The 27,982-nt window shown below is 39.8% G+C and overlaps 1 protein-coding gene across 1 annotated transcript; it reads left to right on the top strand.

Moving 5' to 3' along the window:
• Positions 1 to 1,074: 1,074 nt before the first annotated feature.
• elp2 (elongator acetyltransferase complex subunit 2) lies at positions 1,075 to 27,867 on the top strand. The gene is made up of 22 exons (XM_040122258.1): positions 1,075 to 1,220; positions 1,343 to 1,421; positions 1,954 to 2,024; positions 2,120 to 2,264; positions 3,201 to 3,278; positions 3,605 to 3,669; positions 3,790 to 3,856; positions 6,667 to 6,813; positions 7,150 to 7,245; positions 8,529 to 8,629; positions 14,384 to 14,515; positions 15,107 to 15,256; positions 16,481 to 16,672; positions 16,971 to 17,040; positions 17,233 to 17,328; positions 18,631 to 18,688; positions 19,746 to 19,818; positions 20,182 to 20,374; positions 23,660 to 23,781; positions 23,934 to 24,076; positions 24,817 to 24,930; positions 25,597 to 27,867. Exons 1-22 carry the CDS (start codon positions 1,089 to 1,091, stop codon positions 25,787 to 25,789), a joined length of 2,517 nt encoding a protein of 838 aa, XP_039978192.1. The 5' UTR covers positions 1,075 to 1,088; the 3' UTR covers positions 25,790 to 27,867.
• Positions 27,868 to 27,982: the final 115 nt, after the last annotated feature.

Raw genomic sequence — 27,982 nt, forward strand, 5'->3', positions numbered from 1 at the left:
GCAGCTAGCTCAGCTGCGACCAGTCACCCTCAGTCAACACTTAGCAAGGGGATAATACAGTCCGACGTAGCTGTATATGTAAACTGTGGCATTTTGATTGTTGTTGGAGCAATTTCAAAATAATGTAAAATCTCATCAGGAATTTGGTTTATAATCACTGGAGTATATTTTATCTGGTTTTCCTCTGTCTTGATCAGACCAAGGCGAAACAGATACAAAAGCTTAAAGTTTAAAACATTTAACAGTGCTAAAAGAGCTTTAATTATACTGCTATACCTTTCAAAGAAACATAGCATAGTTATCAATTAGAGGACAATATTGCCATTTCCTATTTGTCTACAGATCAGTAAATGTTTGGGTTGTCTTCACTGCCATTTACGGACACTAGACAGATGTGGGTTGGCTTAATGCATGTGGGGACCAACCTTCAGACAGAAGACCAATGTTCAAATCTCCAAGCATCCATCCTGCTGAAATGTCTCCATACATGACTAAATCCCCAACAGCTCTCGTTTGATCTGACCTTTGACTGCCAGTATGAGGGTCAAGACAAAAATATATACAAACTTATAAAGGATCACCCCATTATTACCCTTTTCACTTTATTTCACAGAATGATTTCAAATACATTCGATCATAATGTTTAATACTACAATCTACTTTGGTTAATCCCACTGGGCATTTTGCAGTAGGAATCCATCATGCAGTTTTATCCAATTATTTTAATTAAGTTCATCTATAGAGTTAGTAAAATATTAATATGCAAGAAATGGGCAATCAATAAAGTCCTTGTGTTCATTTTTAAAATGGAGTACCCTCTCTGGATTTTGTGATTGTCCTACGCCATCTAGTGTTCATTACTCAGCAGTGCATTTTAGTGAGTTAAAATGCTGCAGTATTTGCTTTAAAACATACTAAAAAATAAGAAAGATTATTATGTAAGATATTGTGTACGTGAACACGTTTCTTAAACAATACCTTCATCAAAATTTGTCGAACTGTAGACCGCAGGGCGCGGAACCATTGTTAGCACGGAGGATTTTAACTACAGCCATATTTACAGTAACACCACAACTTCAGTTTCCAAGATGGCGGCGCCTGTAATTGAAACATGTCATGTCGCTTGTTGTGCCAACAGGACACCAAATGTTGTTTCTTGGAGTCGTGGAGGAACCATTGCTTTTGGGACATGTAACTCGGTGGCTCTGTACGACCCACAGGTAGTAAAGTTAGTCTCCGTTGTTAGTTGTCACAGCTAACGATAACCGAGCCTTCTGTAATTGTAAATAAACGCATATTTTGTTCGTTAACTTAATAAACGCATCATTTACTGCTGCTTTAGGAGAGAAGGGTTGTTGCTGTGCTGAATGGACACAGAGGCAGAGTGAATGCAGTCCAGTGGGTTCACAGAGAGGACTGTGGTGAGTGTGGAGGGGGAGGAAGCTGATGTGGACCTGTCAAACACATGGCTCTCATCTGTTCATGTTAGTCACGACCATTTGATCTGCCACTACAACAAGAGAGGCGGGTGTGTGGGCAGACGTGAGATGTTTTACCAAGAGTTAACTTAATTCGGTGTATGGATGTACAATTGAGTCACTTGTAAGATTTCAACTAGTCTTCTTCATTGTAGCTTTAAAACACTTAGTTTAAAGTTTTGTTGGATGGGGTTAATGTCAGGGCTCAGTGCAGGCCAGTAAGTTTCACAGCAAACTCCAAAGAAACATACCCCTAGGAACTCAGAAAGCCTCCCCCAAACCGTGTCCACAAAGTTGTTAGCATGCTAGTGTTTGAAAATATGATTGAATGCAATAGCATTAATATTTACCTTAACTGTAACTAAGTGGCATAGCCCAAGCAATGAAAAACAGATCCAGGGCAAAAGTGCACAAAAGTACATTCACCATATGCAAAGTGAATCTTCACTTACCTGTGTTGTTTTTGTTGTCACAGCTCTGGAGAGTCATCTTGTCTCAGGAGGGTCAGACAATCAGCTCATCCTCTGGGAGGCTCAAAATGAGAAGGTAAGCCACCTGCTGCACAAAATTGTGTCTCTGACTCAAAGTTTCCTGCTTTTCTTTACAGATATATGCTCTAAAATGTTCTCTACTGTTTCCAGTTCAGCAGGGCAGTGGAGTGTAATGGCCACACTGGTCCAATTTATGCTGTGGATGCCATCTACGTGGAGGGCTCAAAGATCCTGGTGGCCTCCTCAGCATCCGACTCCACAGTCAGACTGTGGCTCTGCCATGAAAACAAAGAAGGTACGAGACAATCGAAAAATGGCAAATACATTTTAGTGTCCATCTGAGTAGTTGTTGTGCTACGGCACTTTGTTGCCATAATAATGTTGGAAATTGTACAAAATGATAGTGTTTTAAAGCATTATTTTGGGATTGTCAGTCGTTAATTTGGATGGTTCCCAATGTTTTTTGCTTGTGTCTCTGCCCAAGTAATCATTTCATGATCCTTAGATTTATTTCTTGACCACTTTTAGGGGAATAAAAAGCCAAATTAGAAACCACTAAGGTAACCTGTTGGATACTGTCAGTATTTTGAATTTAAAAAAAAAAAAAAAAAAACTTTCTGGAAAAGTCAACTTTTTGAAACTGGACAAAAAAGGTTCATTTTCCACCTGGTGCCTAGCATTTTTTGGAACAGGGATATGTCATTTTTGGGATGTGAGACACTTAATTTTCCCAGAAAGTAGAAAACTCACAATATTACTTGATAAATAAATAATCAATTCAGTCTTTTATTCAGTCACTTACAGTGCGACTATCTGCCCCCTAGTGGCTGATAGAGGGCATGGCAGTGTTTACAAACAACACGATCAGTTGCCTCACCTTTGCAGTGCTGCAGAGCTTTTTAGTTTGCATCACAACTCTTACATTGTATTTATATTTTTACACTTTTACATACACTTACAAGAGAATGTCTAAATTTAAAGATAGCTCAACATGTTTGTAGTTGTTTTTGGACAGAAATGTCTGTACATACTGTGTAATCTCTCCTGGCAAAGCTTTTATTTCCAAATATTTACACACAGGAACAGTCAAAAGCAGTCTTTACAAGACCAACTCTGTTCAAGCAAAGACAAAAAGAAAAACATTTTAGCTTAATATATATTCTTTTTAGTTGTGTAGTATAACTCATAGTGTATCATAAAGTTTAATTCCATGTACATGTGTGTTCTTCAGCTGAGTGCCTCCATATCATATCATTTGGCAGCGGTTTCATGATGGATGTCTCTCTGGTTCTGTTGCCAGGCAGCAGAGGTAAGCCTAAGCGGTTCTCACATAGACATCCTTTAAGTTGTGTACCGAACACGCACACACACACTTTTCCTCTCATGTCTTTCATCTCAATTTGCACCACTGCTTTAGTGCCTGTAACCGAATGTCATATTTAAAAAGAACTCTGCGTTTCAAGTGTCTTGAAACGCAGAGTTTACATGCTTTTCATCTGTTTGATGCTGTGCTCCCGCCTTCCTTTCCACCTTGCGCCTGTTTATAAAACCTAGATGTAGAGTTGATGTAAATGCAGCCTGCCCTGTGTGTGTGTACTTACGTGGCTGTGAAAACCTAAACCACGTTTCTCGCAGTTCCCATACTGGCCTGCGGGGGTGACGACTCTCGGGTGCATTTGTACGTGCAGTCCAACGGACAGGTAAACTCAAATCATTACTCACTTAGGAGAAACTCATTCATGTATTGTGTGCCAACTCTTGAATTTGAATTTCTAAAGTTTGAAGGCACCATTTGACCTTTTTAAATTGCTCTACAACAGCTCCAGAAAACTTTGTCACTGCAAGGACATGAAGACTGGGTTCGTGGAGTGGCGTGGGTATCTATAGGTGAGTGCTACTGATTGGAGTAATGGTAGTGTTATTGTTTCAGGAGAAGATCCTTTTTCGAATGAACTCTTACTATGTCTCGCACATCACCAGCATCTTCTCAAGCGCAGTCAGACTTTCTTATGCTACCAAGGCTGAGATTTGAGCCCAGGATCTTTATGATAGGTGTTGACAATAGTAACAAGTAAGTCACAAGGGTTGCATTCTAGCAGGACTTACAAAACAAGCTGGACAAGACAGTTTTGATAATAAGAATACATAAGATTCCTTGACGTACTGTTATAACATTAGCTTGATGGCTAATTAAGAGTTCCACAGACAGCATGTTTTCCAATGTTATGCATGTGTAGCATTGTAATATTGAAATTTGGTATATTGCTGTATATATAGAGAGACTAATTCTCATTACCTGCTTCTTTCTGATATGGTGGTCGTTATCTTCAGAAGACTGAAAAGCTTGAGCTTGTGGTTTTCCATTATCTTTGGTTTACCTAAAGCTGGCTTAGCTGGGTAATGTAGTTATTGAGCTTTGAGAGAGACAAATAACATTATGAATAATAATGTGATTGGCTGAACTCTGAGTGGTGGGAGGAGATTCCCAGTCAAAGCCTTCAACCAATTTAATGAGAGAGGCTGAGAAGCACACTTTAACCTTCTTAAAGAAAAAAGCAAGCAAGCAAGCAAAAAGACAAATTTCTCTTTTTAGACCAATAAAACATTTAGAAAAAATCTAAACTATTCAGTGTGTGTGTGTGTGTAGCCTTTTACACAAGTTATTTTCAGTCCAGCTTCACCAACCAGTGTGCTGTTTGCAGTGACAGCGCATAGCAATGCATGGATCCAGTCCAGGCTCTACTAATTGTGTCACCCTCTTCAAGGGCACTTCATTACTGCACTGTTCTGACTGTGTAAAAGCTATTTCATCTCCTTAACCAGCCCTCTCCACCAGCGTCTCCTTCCCACTCACAGTCGATGACCTACTCCAGGCTGCCAAGCTGCCAGCCAGCAAAGAGACAGAGAGAAGTTTGTTTAAATGAAATATCTCCATAGGAATGACAAAACCCTCTATCCACTGTTATAGTAGTTAAATAAATCTTGCTGTTCTTTTATGACTCAGCAGATGGCAGATTGTAGCACTAGAGGTACAGTTTATCATAGCTGTAAAATATTAGTATTCAGATCATGCTGCTATTTTTTGTTTTAGTGTTTCTATCTTTATTTTTTTTTAGAAAATCATATATTTCTTTCATCAAACTAAGCAGTAGATTAAACTCAACACTAGTTTTAAATCAGCTGGTCATCTCTCATAAACCAAATGGTTTATGGAAAAAAAGGCTCACTTGCCCAGTTTAGTAACCCCCTTTAAAATGTATTTTTATTTGTCTGCAGAATAAAATTAAACAATTTAAATTGAAAAAGACTTTGAAGAAGGACAATGTCGATGTTTTAAATGTCATAAATAAATGAAAAGTTAGTGTCCATTTCTATGGGTAATTCTTTTTGCATCAAGTTTCAAAAGCAGTGTTGTATAAAAATAGTCAACCAGGCTCAAGAAAGTCACCAGTGCAAGTAGTTTTGGCAGAGTTTCAGGCAAGGAGCAAAACCAATCAACATTGTCATTATTATCAGTGTCATTACACCATGATCTACAAACTGTAATGGCCTTCCTCTCTCTCCTGACATTCAGGAGGCCTTAGGTGGTAGCAGCAGAAGACATTATTATCTTAGCAGAGACAAAACTTGGCCAGTGGCCACTGGACTAAACCTGAAAAACATAATGTGAGAGACAGGGACACACATGGATAGTGGTGGGTACTTTGTTTGCCACCTGTCTATGTATATTTGGCCCTGGACTCCTGCTGTCTTACTGGCTAAACCAGTCAGGAGCAATCTTCTTTCATGCCATGACAGTTCTAACAGATAACTGACGAAAACAGAAATTAAAAGTCTTTAGACATGCTGCCTGAGGCTGTAATGGTCAATTATTATGGTATTCAGAAGTCAAAACTGTAGATAATCTCTTCTAGGGCTGCAGTTTACGATTATTTATTATATGATTATTTTTCCATTAATCGATTGATTATTTTGTCTGTAAAATTAATTTTTTTTTATCTGAACAACAGTCCAAAACCAAGGGATGTCCAGTCTAAAGTGATATATGAAAAGAAAAAATCTCCACCTCAAATCTTCATAATTAAGAAACTGGAACCAGCAAATGTTTGGCACTTTTGCTTATAAAATAACAAAAAAGATTATTCAATTATCAAAATAGATGCTGATGAATTTTCTGTGAATCAACTAATAGATAAATCAGCTAATCCTTTCAGCTCAAATCTAAACCTAAAGTACCTGCGTTAGGCTAAGCTTGTGAGGCTCACCTCCAAATTGCCCAACTTGGCTCAACTTTTATTAGTCTAAACATGATCAGCTCTGGTTTTAGCTGAATGCTAACATACAATGCCTTCCGTTGGCATGTCAATGTGAATGTTATAGCTATTTTGCTATTAATTGTAAATATGCTGACATTAGCATGTAACAGATTTTAAAATGTTTATTAAAGCTGCTCTAATTATTAATTTTATATCTACTTATATAACTTCATATGTGTATTCTGTTGGAATATTATCATTTCTCTTTACACCACCAAAATAAAAGCACACATTACATAATGACAATCATTTCCTCAAAGCGTCGCTGGAGAGCAAATAATACAGTGAGTTTTGATAATTTGGTTGATAAGGTAGTTTAAGAGTTGACAAAAACTCTTTCAGTCGGAAAAGGTTTTCTGGTTCTCTCTCTGTCTCACTCAGGTGGGGAGCTGTTACTAGCCAGCTGTTCACAGGACTGTCTCATCAGAGTGTGGAGGCTGTGTGCCAAGTCTGGGACAGACACCTGCACTGAGGACGATCACACCATCATCAAAATGAAAGAGGACATTTTTGAAGTGAAGGAGAGAGGTGAGCGGATAATGCTGGCTTGATTATAATAAGGGTGCTAATTAACCAAATGAAGAGAAGTGCTTTTTGATTGTTTAATGGCACATGGTGGTTACCGACCTCCAAAAAGAATCAAGCCTGTGTGTGTGTATGTGTGTTTACCTTTGTCAGTTTAACATTTGCTTAATTGATTTTTCAATTTTTTTACCATTTAGAATTACATGTAGTTATCCACAAAAAAGTTATTTTTTTAAAGCAGAAAATCTATACCTACTCAGTTCATCAGCTTGTGTTCATAGCATAAAACTGATATCTTGATAACGGTCTTCATCTGACTTCTCTGTCTTCCTGCGACAGACATGTCCTCAGTGTTTGCTGTGTCTCTTGAGACGGTCTTGGCAGGTCATGAGAACTGGGTCTATGGAGTCCACTGGCAGCCTCCTTTCTACAAAGGTACTTTGATTTAAAGTAAAAAAAAAAAAAACAGGGAAGGGATCGGTAACTAATGAGGTCCATTTTTAGGACAATCTAACATTTCACAATGTTTTTAAATAATGGCCAGAAGGTCCTTGCTAGAACCTGTTTGTGGTGTTTGTTGAAAACAGAATCAAACCTTTTCTTTTAGAATGAGGCACAATACCCTGTAAACATTTCAATCACTTATTCTGCTTCTACAGCCTGCGGAAGTAAATGGATTGAGACATTGTTTTCTCTCCCTTTTTCTTTCAATGCTATTGCTTACAAAAGACAGCCAGAGATGTCAATTTCTAAGAAAAAAAGAGAAAAAATCAGTGAAAAGTCATTGGCTTAATTAGTCCTCAAGGGAAGGGCTGTTAGATGTGCTAAAATGTGCTAAAACTCTGGTTGCCTTAAAAGCATCAAGATCACTTCACACCCATCTCAGCTTTTGTGTACATTTAACATCATTATGTTTATATGCTTTCAAGTAAGTAAAGCTGCTCAACTCTGAGTGCAGAGAGCGTCGCAATTATTATATTATCACATTTTTTTTGGCTTTGATTATTTTTTCCATATTTACAAACAATATTTTTTATTGTCATTAAGCATAGATTATAATAATTAAAATAGTAAATTAAAATCTCTTCATGAATCCCTACTTAAAAATGGAGCTGTACTTTCTTTGCAGTTGGTCTTTGTAGGGAAAATGTTTTTGCCCGCAGCTACTACTGTGTTTGGTAAGCCAAGACCTTTTAACCACAGAACCCTTACGTCTGATTGGTCAATCCTTTTACCTGTAAAAACACTTGGAAGAAGCACTTGATTTGATGCACCAGACCAGGCATCACTTTTTATAATAAATCATAGAAGGCCTAATACAGTGGTTCTAGAGGTAAATCTGAGGAGTTGTGCAATGTTTAACAATACAGTTAAAAAAAATATTTCTGCCACTCAAATGGTGTAAGTTCTTCTGACCGTTCCCTAAGCTTTGCTATTTTATTGTGAAATATTGGATAGTTTCATCTCTTCAGGCCTCACACTGTTGAATGAAATGAAACAAAATGAAACATTGTGATAAAGGAATATCCCAGCAGCTTATAACTCAGACATATGTAACCTGCGACAGGAGGTGTGAGTAGACTTTGTTTCAGATCACAATTCAAAAATGTTGAAAACCACTGGCCCAATAACTGATAGTTGTCTGTTGATTATTATTGACTTGTCTGCTATACGCGATTCCTGTATAGATTCCAGTGTCTCATTGTCTCCCCCCGAAGGTGGTGAATTGCAACAGCCTCTCAGTCTGCTTTCTGCCTCCATGGACAAAACCATGATCCTCTGGGCTCCCGAGGAGGGATCTGGAGTCTGGGTGGAGCAGGTCAGTGTTGACCGGAATGGTGTGTGCAGATACACAAACCCTTCACACACAGACAGGGAACACACATCCACATAGACCAACACACCAGTTTCCCCACTGTATTTCTGCTAGCTTCCCCTTCGGTAGCTCTTGACATGATCCGGAGCTCGAACCATCCCCCAGTGTCCTCTCTCCTGCTGTCAGTCTCCCTGCATCGGTTCCCACTCTCCCTGACATTGAGGTGTCAGGAATAGAATTGATAGACAGTGATGAAGAGGCACCTAGCCCGGCCCCCCACTGTGAGTTTATACAAGCCGAGGTTGTCCTCCCCCATCTTCTTTTCTATCACTCACTCACACTGAACACCCTCTTTTACGGCCCATTCCCCAACTCATCCGACAGAGGATGGAGAGGCCGGTGGAAGATGTGGCATAGCCTCTCCACTGCCTTTCTCCTTAATACTTTTTTCCTCCATGATCAGTCGTTCCCCTTCACTCCCCACATCCGCCTTCCGTCATTTTCTGTCCTCCTCCTCCCTCTCTTTTTTTCCGCAGCCTGCCTCCAGTTCTCTGCTCCTGTCTCATCTCTCTCTCACATTATCATTCTTCTCCTTTCCTTTCTCTCCCCTCCACATTGTCTCTATGAGCTGCCGACAGCTGCTGTTATACCAGAATGGGGCTAAATTTAACACAAGTGTGGATGGCAAAGAAAAAGCAGTTCTCTGCCCATCTGCCCCACAGCTTTTTTTTTTTTTTTTTTTTTTTTTAAATAATACTGGCAAATTCTCAGGTTTTTCAGGAGTACCTCAGATTAGCTTTCCAGGTACCCGAAGAAATACAGAAACACTTACTTATGGACCGAGTTGAAAAAATATCAAGACACAAACTGCTGACAAAAACATGCTCACACATACAGACTTCCTAGAATATATCCCACAAATGCACACGTAGCACACATCCCTCTGCACAGAATTGGTTCACCTCGCCAAGGCAGGCACCACAGAGTGTGATCACACTCTGAGGTGATGAGAAAGATTTCACACTTGATCAGTTACATTTTTGCACCTTTGATCTCATCATTCACATCCAGAAAGGAGAAATCATGAAAGTCTTGACTCTCCTCTCTGAAAAAAGGACGATGATTATGGCCTGAAGCCAGCGCTGATGTCACATATTCTTCTTAGTATGATTAGACAAAGGAGGACAGTGGAAGAGAAAATCAGCAGTAGGTGTCTGGTGTAGCCGGTCTCCCTCCTCAGCTCAGGCTTTTTTCCTTCGATGCCAAAATAAAAAAATAAAAAAATACATAGTTGGAATAACCTTTTTGTTGAATGTGAAAGTGCATAGCATATAAGTCTCCTCTCCATTTCTCTTTCCCTCTATTTCTGTTCCTTTTGACCTGTTTTTTTTCTTTTAAAATGAAGAATTAAAAAGAACCAAACCCTTTGAACTGACGGGTTCCCTGCCTACAAAGGAAGCTTAACCTGTGAAGCTCTGTCATACACATATGTGCAACAATGAAATGTCAGTGACTATAACTTTACATTTCGCCCCTATCTTTACTTGCTAGACAGAGTTAAAGGCCTCTGGTCCTTTTTGAGTGTTTTCTGTAACCCGAATAGGCTTCACAGAGGCTTTTCTATGGGACTTTGAAGTTTTTGGCAGAGCAGATTCCGCAGCGCTAAATGACCAGCCATGTGTGTCTTAATTAGCCGATTTTTAAAAAGAAGTGCTCCACTTCTTCACACTGATTAGAGTAATTGGTGAGATTTAATGGAGAGTGGGGTTAGCAGTAGGGTGGCCGGGGCCCACCGCTGCGTAAAGTACATCTTACTAACGAGACACACTGGTAATTAACATCTCAGACTGACCACAGCGGGCCACCACAATGCCCGGAGGGGTTTGCCAGTTTGTGTGTGTGTTTTTGTGTTTGAGAGAGAACCTATTTTCAGACCTCGGCTTGTGTACTTTGTGGCAGATTGAGAAAAATACACTAATACCAAAATGAGTTTTTGAAATAATGAATTTTTGAAGTGTGTGTGTGTGTGTGTGTGTGTGTGTGTGTGTGTGTGTGTGTGTGTGTGTGTGTGTGTGTGTGTGTGTGTGTGTGTGTGTGTTTTTTTTGAATATCTAGCTGGTCTCTATATACTGGAATGTATGGATGGGAGTAATATTTGATTTCATGCAATGTTGAAAGGAGTGTTAACTGAGTTAATAGTTTACTCTGAGGAAAGAAAATTCAGCAATTGTTGAAAAAAGCTGAGATATGGAGAGCAATTCAGAGGGTTGAAGCAAGGATATGCTTGGATATGTCATTTATTAAGCAAATTGCAAAACATTTGTTGATTTAAGACTCTCAAATATGAAGATTTTCTGCTTTTCTTTGTCTCATATTATTGAAAATGGAATATCTTTGGGTTTTTGACTGTTGGCTGGACAAAACAAGAAACTTGAAGAAGTCACATTGGGCTCTGGGACATTTTTTCAAATTTGCTATGTTACATACATATATTGTGATATGTGTATACATATTTGTATTATTCATGGCCTTATGTACATTATACACACAATTTAAACAATAGAACATGTAAAGGCATTTAAATATTAATGGCATAGAACACCAAGAAAAAGTTTATTCTCAAAGATAAAGCTGTTTTTTCATAATTTTTCCTAATAAAATATTTCTAAATTGAAAATAAATGATCCAATAATATTTAACTAATCACCCCCACATAATTAATGTCTCCAGAACTCATGCAAGAAATTCTCAAAGTTTACACAAAGGATCATTCATTCCTCCTCTTGATCATCTTTGAAGTCTGTAACCTTTACAAAAGCACTAAATGGTCCCCAAACCTCTTCAAACATGTCCAGTTTTGGTTTTAATATACAAGTAACCTTTTCTAATGGAAACCTTAAGCCCATTGTTTAATATGTATGGCTAGCCTTCACCAGTGTTTTGGCATTCAGAAATGTTCTCACATTTTAGAGACTAAACGATTGATGATTAATAAAGAGAAAATCAACAGATTATAAAATGATGAAAATAATCCTTAGTTGTTGCCCTTACTCAAAGAGAAATTGAAAGTAGGCAGTCTCTCGGTGTATCGGTCAGTATGTCAGCCAGAAAAGTTGATTTGAAAACCTGTGCTCTTTTTGCTCCCGGCCTGGCTAAGCTTATCCAGTGCTCATCACCCTCTTTCTTTCCCTCCAAGAATGATATATGCCTTCCCTTCCTTGCTGTCCTTGTTCTGTTCCTCCCCCATACTCCCGCTGGCCAGCGATAAGGTACGCCATGCATCCATATTGTTCCTACTCTCGTAAACAAGACAGATGACGGCTTTATGCCTCCGTGAGTTTTTGCCTGATTTATGGCCGGCTCTTGTGTGCAGAATTTTAAAATCAATCTGCTTAATGTTGCATCTTGTTCTCTCTCAATCTCACCATCTATGCTTCTACCTGACTGTCCCTCTTTCCTCTGTCTCTCTTTCTCTCTGGATGGCTGGAGGAATGTGCCATTCAAAGTGAAAGCATGCCTTTATTGCTGTCATTAGTTCCGCTGTGTTTCAGCCTGCAGACAGGCATTATTTTGAAGGTCACTGATGACCAACGCAAGCTCCCTAAGAGGGCCGGATGATTGAGGACACCACTTTACTGCTTTACTTTACTAAGTTATGTGTGTGCCTCTGCTAGTGTGTTTATCTGTAGCCTTTCAGCTTGTTTGTTTAACATGTAATGGATGCACGCACGTTCTTGTGTGTTGCCTCAGGTCACTGCTGCAGCTAAACATGTTCTCACTTCAGACTAAGCTGTATATCTTTTCAGATATTAATCATTCGAGTAGGAAATTAGCACTTCTCAAATTTCCTCACAGCCAACGTTCATATAATTTAAGGCACAAGCTAATTAAAGATGGTAGAGATATAATATAGCTGTATCTGGATGCAGACCACAGTGGTGCTGAGGGAGCAGTGTAGCGCTCTTTAGGGCTGCTTTTGCTGCTATCGATTTGAATGGATCTCCCCTCTGGGCCCAGTTTACCTCCAAAGGCCTCGGGGCTCGATGAAGCTTTTAATTGTTTGAGTTCCTCATGGTGATGAGAAGTTGGCCTGGTCCACAAAATACTGTCAAAGTCCTTGAGTAAATAGTTTTTCTTTGACTGGTATAAACTCAAAAGATCAATTAGATAATGATGATAATTTCTGACATGATTTTAACTGAGCGCTATGACTATAAATGTCTCTTCGTGCAGGGGTGTAGAATTACTCTGTTGCACCGTTTCATTATATTTCAAGGATGAAGCTAATTTTTTTCTTGTATAAGCGAGTTACAGGTCAAACTATTGACAGCTCATTCTTCGAAAAGCTCTCTGTAGCTTAAAAAAGAATTCCTATTTATTCAGATTTTTTGTGTTTTGATTAATGTCCACATTGTTTGAAGTTATTTCCATCTAGTCCCATAATCCTGCATTGAATTCTACTGATTATACAAGCAGTAGGATGTGACATTAAAACCGTCATGTTTCCTGTATTTAATTATGTAATTTCAGTTCTCTCTGGATATTTATTTCAATGAAAGGATGAATGGATATAAAGTAATTCATTTTTTACATTTTTAGAACTAATGAGAAGCTATTTATTTCTCATTATGGTTGAATATTGTTCATTTTTAGTTGTCATCTTCCCACAATTCTGTTTACTTTAAATGTGCTTATTTGTCTCTTTTCTTTTTGTATTCTCCACCCTGTAAAAAAAACTTTAAAGAAAGTTAATTTTAAAGTTTAAATGATTGCATTTGTCAGTGTATTTGGTAACTGTACTTAAATCACTTTTGATGCACTTTCTGCCCCAGGTAGCGATTTGAATCAACAAAATTCAATACAGAATTGTCTTCACAGACAAAAGCAGGGACTGGACAGGTGGTGAGAATCCTAAAAGAGCAGTTTTTTTTATTTGTTTGTTTGGTTTTTTTTTTTTTCAAATTTTCAATTGGACTGGTTTTTCAGTGGAAGCTCAGACCCCATGGAGGGTTTACACTGTAAGTATGATCCGCCCTGTGAATGTGACGCAGGGGTTGCAGGCTCTCACCCAAATCCAATTTATGTAAATCCTTCTGTATTCTCAAGCTTTGCCATTTTTCATGATTATTTGTTTAATGTGATATGCTGTGCTACAATTGCTCTCATTTTGTATTAGACAAATGTATTTTGTTAGAAAAAAACACAACACAGTTTATTCAACTCTAATAAATCCCATTTTGCATAATTTCTCATCTGACTTGTCAGCTTAATTTGCTGTTTTTTCTCCTTGTATCCAACATATCGAGGCTGTTAGTTAGTTGGTGGGAGACTGAGAACAGATTTGACAACTGTAACTTTTTTCCCCTTCTCTCTTCTTCTCTATAAATCTGAGCTTGTAGATTTTACAGAAAACCCAATTGTTTGACAAAGCATAGGCTATTTGCTATGTGTCTGAATGTCACACAGGATGACGGCATGTGCTGAATTCATGGCTCTCAGAAATAGCTCCATTTTAATAAAAATAACTTACTTTACTCAGTTGCTTTCTTTCCATATGTGGCAGTTAATGCACATGTATGTGGTTTCAGGTTACTTCCATCTCTCTCTACAGGAAGCCAGTGACTCTGACCCAGAAACCAAATGTTCTTCACCCACCGGATGTCAGATACAAATGTTTTGACAAGGAAGATGAGTTGATTTTTTCTGATCAGTAATCATTGCTCCCACAACATGTTTTTTTTTTTCCTATCACACCAGGTGCGTGTAGGGGAGGTTGGTGGCAACACCCTGGGTTTCTATGGCTGCCAGATGAGTCCGGATGGATCCATGATTGTGGCTCATGCTTTTCATGGAGCGCTACATCTTTGGTGCAATGACCAAGACAAAGAGGTGAGAGTCATGGCCTCAGTAGCACCTAAAGTTTTAAATCAATGTAATTCTAGTATTTTTGTAGTTTATTCAGTTCGAATACACATATAGGAATTGTTTTTGCAAAAGAAATGTATGACATTTTCCTGAAATAGTAGAATGACTTGTGAAGTGTGTTTGAAATAAAATTCAGTGTGAGTGTATTGCTACATAGCTACAGTGTATGAGAGACAGTGATTCGTGTAATTAGTCACACCAAGTTTCCTGTCTGCCACTCAATTTGACTGGCTAAGCGCGTGTCTTTGTTGGGTGTCCCTGAGAAAGAGCGGAGGTCTGTAGTCAAAACGTAAGTTCAGAGATAACTGCACTGCAATTATGCCCGCTTGACAGGTGAATTTAAAGTTCAGCGCAAACCTGAAGGTGTTGATAGCTAATTCAGACTGACTTCTCAGACGGCAACACCTAAATTATAATCAGCCACTCTCATGTAGTTGCCAATAATACCCTGGGGCTTAAAATCATGTGGCAGAGGTTGTGGTTCTCGAGGGGGGTTTAGATGTTAATTCCGTGGCTGAAAGTTGTAAAATGACTATTACCATACTCTCTGTCCAGGGGGAGTGGAGGCCTGGAGTTGTTATATCAGGTCATTTCAATGCAGTCCAGGACCTCAGCTGGGATCCTGAGGGTGAGTTCATCCTCAGCGTGGGCTCAGACCAGACCACCAGACTCTTCACTCCATGGAGGAAACAAGATGCCAAACTGGTAAATTAGGCTCAGAATCTCACCTATAAAATGTTGAAGTAGAGGCAAATTTGCAAAGCTGATAGTAGCTCAAAATAAGTGTCTTTTTTTAGTTAGTGGGTTTAAATGTTTTATGTGCATAGTTCAAGAGTACGAGATGGAAGTGTCTGTTTTTTGGCTAATCCAGTACAAAAAAATCAATCAAGAAATGAAGATAATTCATTACATTGAGTGAGTACGGCCATAAAGCACTCCTGCTCACTGACTTGCAACATTACTCACAATGGCCAAATACAACAAGAGGTATTAAAGGGAAAGTTACTCTGGTATAAACGGTATAGCATATACAGTATCATCATATCGTTCAGTCCTATTAGGAATATTGAGAATACACTGTGAATTCCTTACAAAACGGTACAGTTTAGAGGTCCGAATAAAACACTGCTATTGATATTATCACACACATGGCATCAACATGTTGACAATGGGATTTAGGAATGTTTTGCCATTCACATTATTTGCCTCTCTATTTCTTATTGTCCCCAGTAAGCAATGGTTATTTAGTACACCTCCTTCATCTGCCAGTTGTATTAACCCATGGGGGATATAGTCAGTACTCAGTATATATTCTACCTGCTGCTGTTTCCTGAAAAAATGTTAAATCTCTGTTCCTGATTGAATTTTAGTAGGCTGTAACTTAATAATAAAGAGTTTCCTAAAGGTTATCTTATTTTTTGAGGGAAAGACTCCAGACTTGACTCACTGGGATTGATTGATCAGCCCCCGGTAGTACTACAGGACAGTCTTTGGATTTATTGCTAACATCAGAGTAAAGGTTTACATAGCCCAATAATAACTTCACCTCAAGTTTATCAAGGTAAAATTGTTAGAGGCAGGGTAAAACATTCAGCTTTAGTAAAATAATCAATGTTCCAGTCTTCATTGCATTATTCAAGATGCCACTTGGATTATTGCCAGCTCATGCCAGTGCCAAAGGAAATCCGGTTGTTGTAGTGGAGCCCTCCATCTTCCCTTGTGAGAACACTTTGCATCTTAATCTGGAAATGTTAGATTTGAACAGGAAAATCAATTTTATATTTTGCTTGTTTTTAAATACTTGGATATAGAAACGAGAAACCCAGTCCCACAACATCAGAGGATCTATTGAAACGCTGAAACTTCCCTTGGCAACCAAAGCTGCTTAGGATCTTTACAAAATCTTTCTGTGTCTTTATCATGCTACAGGCAACCTGGCATGAAATCTCACGGCCACAGATCCACGGATACGATATGCAGTGTCTGGCCATGGTCGGAAGGTTTCAGTTCGTGTCTGGAGCGGATGAGAAGGTGCTGAGAGTTTTTCAAGCACCTCGTAATTTTGTGGAGAACTTTGCTAACATCTCTGGGACATCAAGAGAAAAGCTGCTGACATCCAGTGTGAGTGCCGGATTAAACTATGATCTATGATTATATTTTTAAGTCATTTTTATTCCATGTGTAGAAGGAGTCAAGGGAATGAATCCATTACCTCTAAAGCCACATCTGCCCTCTGTTCTATGACTGGATCTCACCAAAAGTATCTTGGTAGTGTCTCTTTCACTTTATTTTCCCACTGTAAAATGTGCTGAGTGAACTGCCTTCTCCCCCTAAAAAAAAAAAAAAAAAAAAAAAACAACCCTGCTTGGTTATTGATGTGTTTGTGTCTCTGTTCCCTCATTTATCTACTCATTGCCAGGACTCTGCCAACCTTCCAGAAGGAGCCAGCACACCTGCTCTGGGTCTGTCCAACAAGGCTGTATTTCAAGGTAAAATACTTGCTCAGCTCTGCATTTGAGTGTCTCAGTGCTCAGGTTGAGTTTTTGTCTGGTAATCATTTTTCTTGAGACAACAGTTCCTTATGAAATTGAGGGTTTGTTCAATATTTCCACTCTTTTTATCTAATGTAATAGTAAAATATATTTACAGAAAATATAATTTTAATTTATTGTAATTTACAGGTGACCTTGTCCCAAAAACCAATGAAGAAGAGGGGCAGTTCAACAGTGTATCTGATCAATACCAGGAGTCTTACTTCCACCCGCTCAAAATGACTGGTACTGTAAAGTGGCATAAAATACACTTTCAAGTATTTCTCCAATATAGCAGTCTTTTTCGAAACATTGTAGTCATCTGAGTAAACTCATATTCAATGTAACGCTCCCTGATAAATAGTTTTGGAGTCTCTACAGCCTCAAAGGGTTATTCATATTCCTCATTGCTCAGCAGCCTCAGAACAAATTTAAGAGTTCCTGTCTGCTTGTCGCTGGATGTTCTTATAAGAGACAATGATATGCAGCCAGATGGACAGTTAGTTATTACTCTCGGCTCTCACCATGCTCCACTCCCACAGTGCCTGAGGTCTGTTAGAGGTCGACGGTATTACAGCAGGATAGGGGATGAGAGGAAAGGGTTGGTGGCTAATAGCGCAGGAAGAAGAGGTGACAGGAAACAGCGATGTAAGCAGAAGCAAAAAAAAAAAAAAAATGCAGAAGAAGTCCACAACAACTGAAAATCTAAAAAAAAAAAAAAAAAAAAGTCAGAAATACGAGACAGGTTTGGGAAGGGAAATTGCATCTAACTGATGTATAGTGAGGACATGGGAAAAGAAGAATACAAGAAACAAAGAAAAACTAGAGAAAATAATTGTAGGAAATAGGCAGATGGGAAATGGATGAGAGTCAAATGAAGAGAACGTAGCGCTGTGCTTTAAAACCCCTGGGCTAAAGGGTTTGAAGGACTGTCATCAGCATGATTGAAGCCATTCCTTAATCTGCAATGCTAAATAGAAAAGCATGCTTATGTGATTGCAAAGTTTAAGTATCGATGACCCGGGGCTATGTAGGGAGCAACCAAGTGCGGAGACAGCTGTTAACAGTGCATTTTCACTCATTTTATTGGCTTCCACGGGCAGGGAGTCAAATGAATAATTAGGCAAAAGGGAAAGCCGATGACCAATAAGAAAAACATGAGGAGTGTAGCTTTCAATGACATACATTGCAAAGACAGCACGGGCTTGTGAAGAGCCTGTGGCGTGATGGAAAGGGTCGGTACCCAGCTAGATTTGACTACCCCCCCCCACCCAAAAGCTAGCAGCCGTTCCCTTTAACTTGCATGCCAGTCACATACTCGCATGCACACAATCTGTCACTCTTTAGGTTAACAGTACAGCGATTTAAAAGAGGGAAATTATAATAGCCACTTGGGTGTAATCCTCATTTAGTAAATTGGAAACTGGTTGTATTTGAATTTTAAAACAGTTCAGTTTTCAGGGCGATGCAAATGACAGTTACGTAAGGATTTTGAAGTCTGTGGTTCACTCTGTGTTTTTTTTCTTTTTTTTTTCTGTGTGTGTGCAGAGCCCCCACCAGAGGATCATCTTCTCCAGAACACGCTCTGGCCTGAGGTCCAGAAACTGTGAGTATTGAAATGTGTCTCTGCTAACAGCACATCCAAACCCTCTCCACTTGTCTTTGTATTTCAATTATCTGCTAGTACAAACAATATCCAGAGTACTGAGACAATTTAAAACCACAGTCTCCACAACATACTGTTATTTCCATTTTATATACTTCCTTTCACTATAGACATCCATCCCTATAGAGTTTCCATATTGCTCTTAATGAAGCAACGTTTCCAGATAGAATTGGGATCGTTTGGGATTGCATAAAAGAGTTTATTGTTTATGAAAATGATGAACTTCTCAAAGCTCTTGGTTGACTCCCTCCCTGTATTCATCAGCCAACCAGAAACCAGCTTCTTGCCATCCCATGAGCCTCTTCTCCAGGCTGAATATATTGCCTCCATTTGTGGCCAATGTTAAATCCATTTACCAGTCAGTCCACCATAAACATGACGTATGGTGTGGCCCTTTATTCGAAGTGTGGGCATTCTGTGTGTTGAAAAGCATTTTTCAACCTCCATTTGGCTTCACCCGCTTGAATCATTTAGTGCATAATAGAAACATTAAAATGAGTAAGTGGCCGAATTATTTTTGTGGCATAAATAATGCTCTCACCATTGTGGCCAAATTGCTGCAGCATTTGAAAGCTTCCTGGTTGGGGAGGAATTTCTCTCCATTGAGTTGCAACCTGCAGTTTCACTTGTTGACATTTTAAAGCAACCAGGGGATAGTAAGCAAGCTAAAAGTAATTAGACTGTGAGTGATTAGCTGGAACATCATCACTGTTTGTCTCAGTAAACAGGAGAAGGACCAGTCATTGCAGATCAGCATTTTAATTTCGTACTCTGCTTATTTGCCTGTCAGCAAGCGGTGATGACTCGAGCCTGGAAATTGTTGGTGTGACGCTTTGAAATAACAGAATACTTAATTTTCTGCCAGACTGAGAGCGCTTTCTTTGTTGTTATCCACCCTTCACCTGTCCGTCTTTCAGATCCTGCGTGTCCTTCCACATAATCGGCGTGCCGCTTCATGATGAATCTCTGTATGATTTTCCTCCTCTGTCTCCTCCAGGTACGGCCACGGCTTTGAGATGTTCTGTCTCGCATCTGACAGCGCCGGAACGGTGGTGGCATCTGCATGCAAGGTCAGTGTGATAAGAGTGACTGAGGCCAGACACCACGTCGTAGTCCGACGACATGACACACCTGAGCAAAGGGCATTAGATCAGAGAAGACAGAGCATCATGACATACACGCACATGCTCACACCATAACTCACACACCAGACTGTGCACTCAGTCAGGTATTGATAGTACCTACCTTGTCTCGACCTTGTTTGTACAGAAACACACACACAGAGAGCCACACATACACTTCGGCTCTTTTCCTTTCTACTTCATCCACCTTCTCACCCTGACAAAGAAAACGTGGGTTTTAAGATACTTTTTAAAGATGCTGTATTGTGTATTTTTTAGCTTAAGTTGAACTAATCTAAACTGTCTGTCCAGGCATCCAAAGCTGAGCATGCAGCAGTGCTGCTGTGGAGTACAGCTACGTGGCGTCAGCTGCAGACGCTGCCATCCCACACCCTCACTGTCACCCAGATGGCCTTCTCACCTGACGCACAACTCCTGTTAGCTGTGTCTCGTGATCGCACCTGGTCTTTATGGAGACGAAACCTTCCTACACCTGAAAGTCCAGGTGAGAAGGGGGGAAGACCGGACGCTAATGAGGGGGTCCACCTTAAAGAATTGTCTTATTGAGTTGTCAGGATTTTTTTCAAATGCACTGCAGTTCAGGATGAGATAATAGTTCTTCATGGTATTTTGAAAATAAATTAATTTTAATTAAAAATGTGTTTGAGTGAATTTCAAGACAAAGAGACAATATTGGAGCCTTAATGACAGACAACAGCAGCTCCCTTAATTCAAATTAATTAAAATAAGGTAAACCCTCTGAGCAGATTTGTTTCAAATCAAATTCCAAGTCAAGCTGGCCTCATTGGAAGTACTCCCCCAATTAATACTGTGAAGAACAAGTGATGCGTTGACTGAAAGTAGTCCATAAAAGGAGCTAATAAGGGAAAGCATATTTATTTAATTTTAAATTTAATAACATTCTCTGCATTTTTATGTAAATTGACCACAATTTGAATTTCTTTTACTGTCCCCTTTTGTATTAATATACAAATGTATTAATATATTTATTGCAAGTAATGCTTTGCGTAGTAGATGTATCTGGGCTTTGAAATTGAGTACAGGAGCTTTCAGATTGACAATAACTATGCAGAATACCAACAGATGCCTTTCTGTATATTTCATTTAATGTCATCCCTTGCCATAGGGCTCGTCAGCATAGCAAAGTTGCAACGGATTGCGATAGCTCATCAAAATCTGTGCGTATCATGTCAGGATCAAGATGCGGAAGAAAAATACCAATGCTGTAAATACATTTCTAGAGTTGTGCAACCCTGGTTTGAATAGATACAGACAGCTTGTTTTGGGCCTTTGATTTGATATCAGACTCCTATGTATCGCTCTAAAAGCCTCCCTTCTAGCTATCTGTATCACTCATTTTGTCTGTTTTGTGCGATCTTCGCCCTCTTTGAGACTTAACTCAGTGATGGTGACATTAATGGTTAGTGAAACAGATTTGTTTCTAGAAGGTCACCACAGCAATTGAGAATTCATCTGTGGGCCCAAAACCCCTACTCAGTGTATACAGGGCAGCTCCCTGAAGTTGTAGCCTACTTTTTACATTTGATTTGAATGTTTGATAGGGTGTTAAACCACTTTTTTTTTTTTTCATACAACACAAATACACTGTAGCTGGCATCGACTTTGTTTGCAATCAATTTCCATGCATCTTCATTGTCTTTATTTTACCTTTTCCATTTCAGACAGTTTCTTTAATTTACTCCATATTTTCTACTCTTTCATATATTATAAACGTATTAGATTGTTGTTAATTTAACATGTCGATAGCTATCATGTAATAACTTGAGAGCTGTTTCTCCTACACTTGGATGAATGTGTGTTACTCTGGCCACACAAGGGAGAACTTTTTTTAGTGTAAGTTTTAGAAGTTTGATCAATATGGTCCCAGATCAGGTTGTGGCCAGATGTGAGCTATTTGCACTAAACACTGTTTCTTAGTCACTGTCATTACATAAAACAGTTATAAACCTAGAACAAGAGAGTTAAAATCTGAAACAAACAAAAAAAAAGCACTAATATTGATCAGTAATTCTACTGGCCAGGGCCCAGAGTCAGCAAAGAAAAAGCAGAACCTGTGTATCCTCGCTCTCCATTCACCTCCTATAGGGCCTCTGTTGTAAACATGAGTGTGCTCCTGGAGAGTTTGTTTATGTGAGAGGACTTCAGCACCCTGACTCAGACAAATAACCTGATGCTGTATCCAAGGTGAGCAGAACACGACGTTTAAGCTCAGAGGATTCCCTTCCACCTGCACCTGGTAACACATCTCCTGGCTCTTTTGGCTGCTCAGGGCGGTTGTAATGGCCACTGACAGAGGCTAAGCAGTCCTGCACTCTCCTCTTTGTGTGTGTGTGTGTGTGTGTGTGTGTGTGTGTGTGTGTGTGTGTGTGTGTGTGTGTGTGTGTGTGTGTGTGTGTGTGTGTGTGTGTGTGTGTGTGAGAGAGTTGTGGAGGGGGGTTGGGTCCCGTCTGTTCTGGTTGGCTGCTGAATCACTCAAGGTAATTGTGAAGAACACACAAACGCAGTCTCACAGAACATACTTGGGAAGGTTAAACGAAGTCAGAGCCGATCAAACACACTGACTTCCTCTATCTTCACCTCTTCTCTGTCTCCTACCTGTATTGTCTCACCACATCCTCCTCCCTCCATTTTCCTCTCCCTCGTGGGTCAAGCACCCAGACATCTCCATTAAGGAGACGCTGTCACCTTTCACTCCTCTCTTGTCTTCTTTTTTTTTTTTTTGTACAGCTGTCTATCTAATCTGTGTAGCCTCTCTCATGTGCTGCTCTTTTATCTTCTTGATGCATTTTGCAAGTTGTCTCTAACTGAACCTGTCTCTTTTTTTTCCTTTATTTTGTCTGTGTCTGGCCTCTCTCCCTGTGTGGTGGTATACAACAGCCCAACATGTCCCTCTGGGTCCTCAAAAGAGAGTGTTAATGGAGGGAGGCGCAACACCTGCGTGTTCCAAACAACACGCCCTCAAATATGTGTGTGTGTATTTTGCAGAGGGAGAATGTTGTGAGCGCACAGACAGATACGACATGGTGGTTAAATCAGACTTTTGTGGCAAGACTGTGGTTTTACGTGCTGGCTCTGGTGAGTGTGTGTGTGTGTGTGAGTGTGTGTGTGTGTGTGTGTGTGTGTGTGTGTGTGTGTGTGTGTGTGTGTGTGTGAGAGAGAGTGTGTGTGTGTGTGTGTGTGTGTGTGTGTGTATGTGTGTGTGTGAGAGAGAGTGTGTGTGTGTGTGTGTGTGTGTGTGTGTGTGTGTGTGTGTGTGTGTGTGTGTGTGTGTGTGTGTGTGTGAGAGTGTGTGTGTGTGTGAGAGAGTGCCAGTGGAGGGCAGCACTGCTGCGGACGTGCAGACAGGCGGCTGCCAGCAGCATACAAACAAGCTCTCTGGGGAAAACCAATCTGGGGTCTGAAATGACTTAGGCTGGGGAAATAAACAGCAGCAGGTCATAAACCAAAACTGACTGAAATGGAGGGCTGGAATGAGGTTCTCTGTCTTGTTGGGTTGTTTATTTGTCGCCCGGGAGAGCCTTTGTTGCCTCAGAGCACTGAAGCAGACATGCTGATGTCATGCTACAATAATCATGACAAAGTTTTAACTATCAGCTCATCTCTTGTCGTAAATGGAGCATGAATGCGTTGCTCTATAAATGAAATGTGACAAAATATAAGTAGAGTTGGGGCTGGTGTAACAATATTGAGTTTGAATTCATTTTTTATGCAATGTCTGTTCTTGTTTGTGTGTGTTGTTTCCATGCAGAGCCACAGTTCTCGCTGCACGCACGCACAGGGAAGGACACAGCCATACACAGCCGAATCATCTGGTCATGTGACTGGAGCCCTGACAGCAAATACTTTGTGACATCCAGTCGGGACAAGAAGGTCATTTTCGGATGCTGGCTTCGTTCAAAAACAAACAAACAAATAAACCAAAAAAACAACAACAATTAGCTGTGAAAGTGAAAGTGATGGAAAGAAAAGTGGTGGTAAACTGATGAACTGATTTTTTTGTGTGTGTATGTGTTTGTGTCCAGGTGATAGTGTGGGGCCCGTGCAGATTAGAGGACACTGGAGACCCTGTACTTCCTCCTGAGATTAAACCCTGTTCCTCGGTGCTGGATGTTGGTGATTCTGCTACCGCTGTAGCTTTCTGCCCTGTACTCTGCTCTGATAACAGGTACACACACACAAACACAAACACATGTGCACACAATCACATGTGAAAGCCTATATTGTTGTATGTTATGGCCAAATTTATGAATAAGCATCACTTTACTGACAAACCAGGATAGTACCGGTAGTGTGGTTGTCTGCGTTTTATTTTGTGTAGATGTTATTTTAGGCTGTGGAAAAATCTCAAATAACCTGTTTATGTTTATCTCTTCATTTGAAAAGATGTAACAGTGACCCAGAAATAGGTATTATGACAAGTTAATAGCAGCAGAAGATGGGTGGAGGAAATGAATTAACTAATGATTAAAATGGCTCACAGCAACCAGATATGTGAATTATATCTGCAAGCACTAATACACAGAACTCACTACTTGTTTTAAAATTGATTCCATATTTTGATCCAGCTATGAGTCTTGTCAACCAGTTTAGGGAGACCTGAATTCACTTGAGGGCATTGTAAACTGATGGATAGTATTGATAAAAATAAAATTTTATCTGTCAGAGTGTAGAGCATGGACCCAGACTTCTGGATTCTATATGTAAAGCCCGAGATGAAACATCTAAATCCTGTGAATAGTAAAATGGAATTTAATTTGGTTAAAGAATCTAAAATTTCAATTTCAGTTTTATTTCTTGGTCATTGCTGTAAGGTTTGAGCTATAGAAATCAATGTAGTCAGTGAAGTAGTCAGTTTGGTCGGCGGTAATACATACATGTTTGTGTGTGTTCTGGTGCCTTCCACAGCTACCTGCTCGCAATTGGCTTGGAGCGTGGCAGAATCCTGCTCTACAGGTGGAGCCCTGGCCAGGAGCCTGCTGGCGGACATGACTGGAGCAACTGTGGAGAAACAGACACCTTGTATCCTTACGTCACATAGACACACACAAACCCACACACAAGGTTCATCTGAAGATCATCAGATGAAGGGCCTCCAATGGCCACTGGCAGCACATGTAAATGACAGCAATGTGGCTTCAGTTTGATGGCTGTTATGTGTAATGGAGAAAAAAGCAGAAGGGTCCTGGAGCTGAATGGCTGCAAACTGGGAGACAGCTGGGCGGGGGAGGCATCTACAGGTACTTGTGTGCATTTCTGTGTGTTTTGTATCCCACGTGGGTGTGTGAGTCATCGCCTGTAGAGCTCAGGAAGTGAACTGAAGACACGTATCTTCACTGTCTTTGTATCAGAAGGCTTTCCACCTCAGATAGGTTTCACAAAGGTGTTTGGCTTCAGTGCTGCTCAGGACCACAAATTTTGAAATCAACTTTGTTGACATATTCTCTCCTTTTTTGGCTATTTTTAAAGACACTTGGTAGAAATCTCCCTATTATTCGTGTGTGTGTGTGACCAATAATCTAAGAACTGTTCTGAGAGACTCTTGTTATTGTGTTTTTGTTCATGTTGTTTGTTTGAGAGGGAGAGGTAGTATAGTATGTATAGTGGGCATTTTTGGGTAATTATACTAATGCTTATTGCTATCCAGAGCAGTATTCTGCTGTTTTCCTTCATAACATCCTTTCACAGACAAAGCCATGCTTTGGCAGTGAAGAGGCTGCGCTGGAGGCCCAGGGCTGGCCATGCAGGTCGAGAGAACAAGACGGATGGACAGACTGATGGAGAGAGTGAAGTCGAGGAAGAGAGCTCCTGGGTCCAGCTTGCCAGCGCCAGCGCCGACCACTCTGTCAAAATCTTCAACATCAACAAACTGGCTCTTTAGCACCACCAACATTGACACTATTATGTCCCTCACACGCAGAGACACTTGGACTTGATGGCCACAAGCCTGACTGGGGCACCAAGGCCACAGCTGCTCGCTGGCAAGCCATTCACTCCCTGTGACAGCGAGTTAAGTCATGGGTCAGTCGCAGGACAAACACACACAGCACACATGCCCCGCAGTCTGCCTGCACACAGCTGAACAGATTTGATGGGTGGAAGCAAGATGATGAAAACACCATGACCTTAGGGGTGGTATTTTGCCTAGACACTTCAAAGTGTTTTAGATTCAGAGAAGAAGACACCACTGGATATCTATACAGATCGCACACTTAGACATTTTATGCAAGTAAACATTTATATGGTGGACTGTCTTCTTAAAGCAACAAATCAATGAAGTGATCATGTCATAATGATCTTGGTATTCTCTCTAGCTGTTAAGGATGTCATTAATTACACAGCTTGTCTGGTGTTTATTTGTTTTACGAACAATTAATTAAACGTTTCCTGCATCTACAGTTTGACTGTATTTGGTCTCTAAATAAAGTTCTAGGGATTGTAAAATCCCCAAACTCTATATACACGATGGTGTAAGATCACAAAACACGAACAGTTTGTAGCAGCGCCATACCTGTGTGTTTTTGTGTTGTCTAGCCCAGTTACTGAAGACCTGACATACAGTACAGTTTATCATCGTGCAAGTCAAGGTTGCTGTGTTTCAGATTTTTTGTGTTTTCCATGTTGCCAGTGATTCCCATTTTATTTCTTTAAGAATATCAACTCCTGAAGCCTGCATAAGTTGTTAAATCAGTTATGGTTCACAACCTTTTTTGGCTTGTTACCCCTTAGAACAAAGCCATGTCTCATCACTGGTCATCACTGTCTCTACCAGTTGTGACCAGTTCAACCAAAGAGCAATATTTTTCATTTTTGTGTTTTAATTGAATAATTTTTAATGGCCTGAAGAGATAAAATTACCCAATAATTCAGAAGAAACAATGCAAACATTTAAGAAAAAGTATACTTGAGTAGTAGTTAAGGAAATAAAACGCAGATATGGACCTTTGCAGGCAGCATAAACATTAGAGCAAATTGGAATAAATTAATGCAAGACTGTCCAGTTATTGAACGCTACATTTTTAGATTATGGTACATCTGTTTTTGGAGTAGAGGCTTTAACAGAATTCTCAAGGACAGAAGTCCTTGTCTTGGATTTACTGTGGACTCAGCCAAGTATGCCATCGTTATATGTCAGCCATAAATTTATCTGCAAGAGATTGTAACTACTGGCCGTAACTCTTTCTCTAATCATGTATCCTGGTATGTATGGAGGCATCAGTCAACCTAGGCCACACGCTCTTCCAGGAAATGGCTGTTTTTCAAACAGTGCAATGAGGTTTTGGGACAATACGGCCATATATCAAAGAATTCTACAGATAATATATAACAATGTAATTATTGAATCATTATCAGTGATGTTTCAATTTAAACATGAATGATCATCTTGCTGGGGATTTTCATCAGCACACATTTGTGAGAGGAGCTCTCTCAGGCTCTTAACTATGACTACCATGCCAATACATAAGGCATATGCTCCTTTCACAGACATCCGCTCCAATATGACCTTGACCACTCATCTTGATGAGGTTGGATTGCCATAATGTGGTACTGAGGAGGGATTAGAAGTCACGTCTGAAAATCCTTGAATGCTACAGATTAATGGGGAAATTGGTGACCAGTGGCAGAGGTAATAAACCACTAACAAAGGTTACTGAGACCTCAGAAACACTGCTCTAGAGAAGGTTTTGAACAAACGAACACTGGAGATGAATACATCATTATGCTTCTATTTCAGTTTCAGTTATCCTAGATGAATAGTCCATGATTTTAATGAAAATTAAGAGTTTTTTTTACAGCATCAAAATACACGAACAAAGTGTGAACAAAAACATGTTTTTAAGCCAAAGATTGTAATTCTGGGTTTATTGTTAATGAGCTGTAATTGTGTGTCCACAGTATGTATGCACTGTTGCCTTACTGTGGTTTGTTAATGAGACATTTCATGGTGCTAACCATGGAGGGGGGTTCAAGGAATTAAAAAATATTTTTAAAACAAAAACAGCTCCCTTTTGAATTTTACAAATTTAAGCTCACCTATGTCAATTAAGATAATTAGTCAAAACCCTTGACTGTA

Source organism: Xiphias gladius, chromosome 24, assembly GCF_016859285.1.
Source record: "Xiphias gladius isolate SHS-SW01 ecotype Sanya breed wild chromosome 24, ASM1685928v1, whole genome shotgun sequence".
Classification (NCBI taxonomy): Eukaryota; Metazoa; Chordata; class Actinopteri; order Istiophoriformes; family Xiphiidae; genus Xiphias; species Xiphias gladius.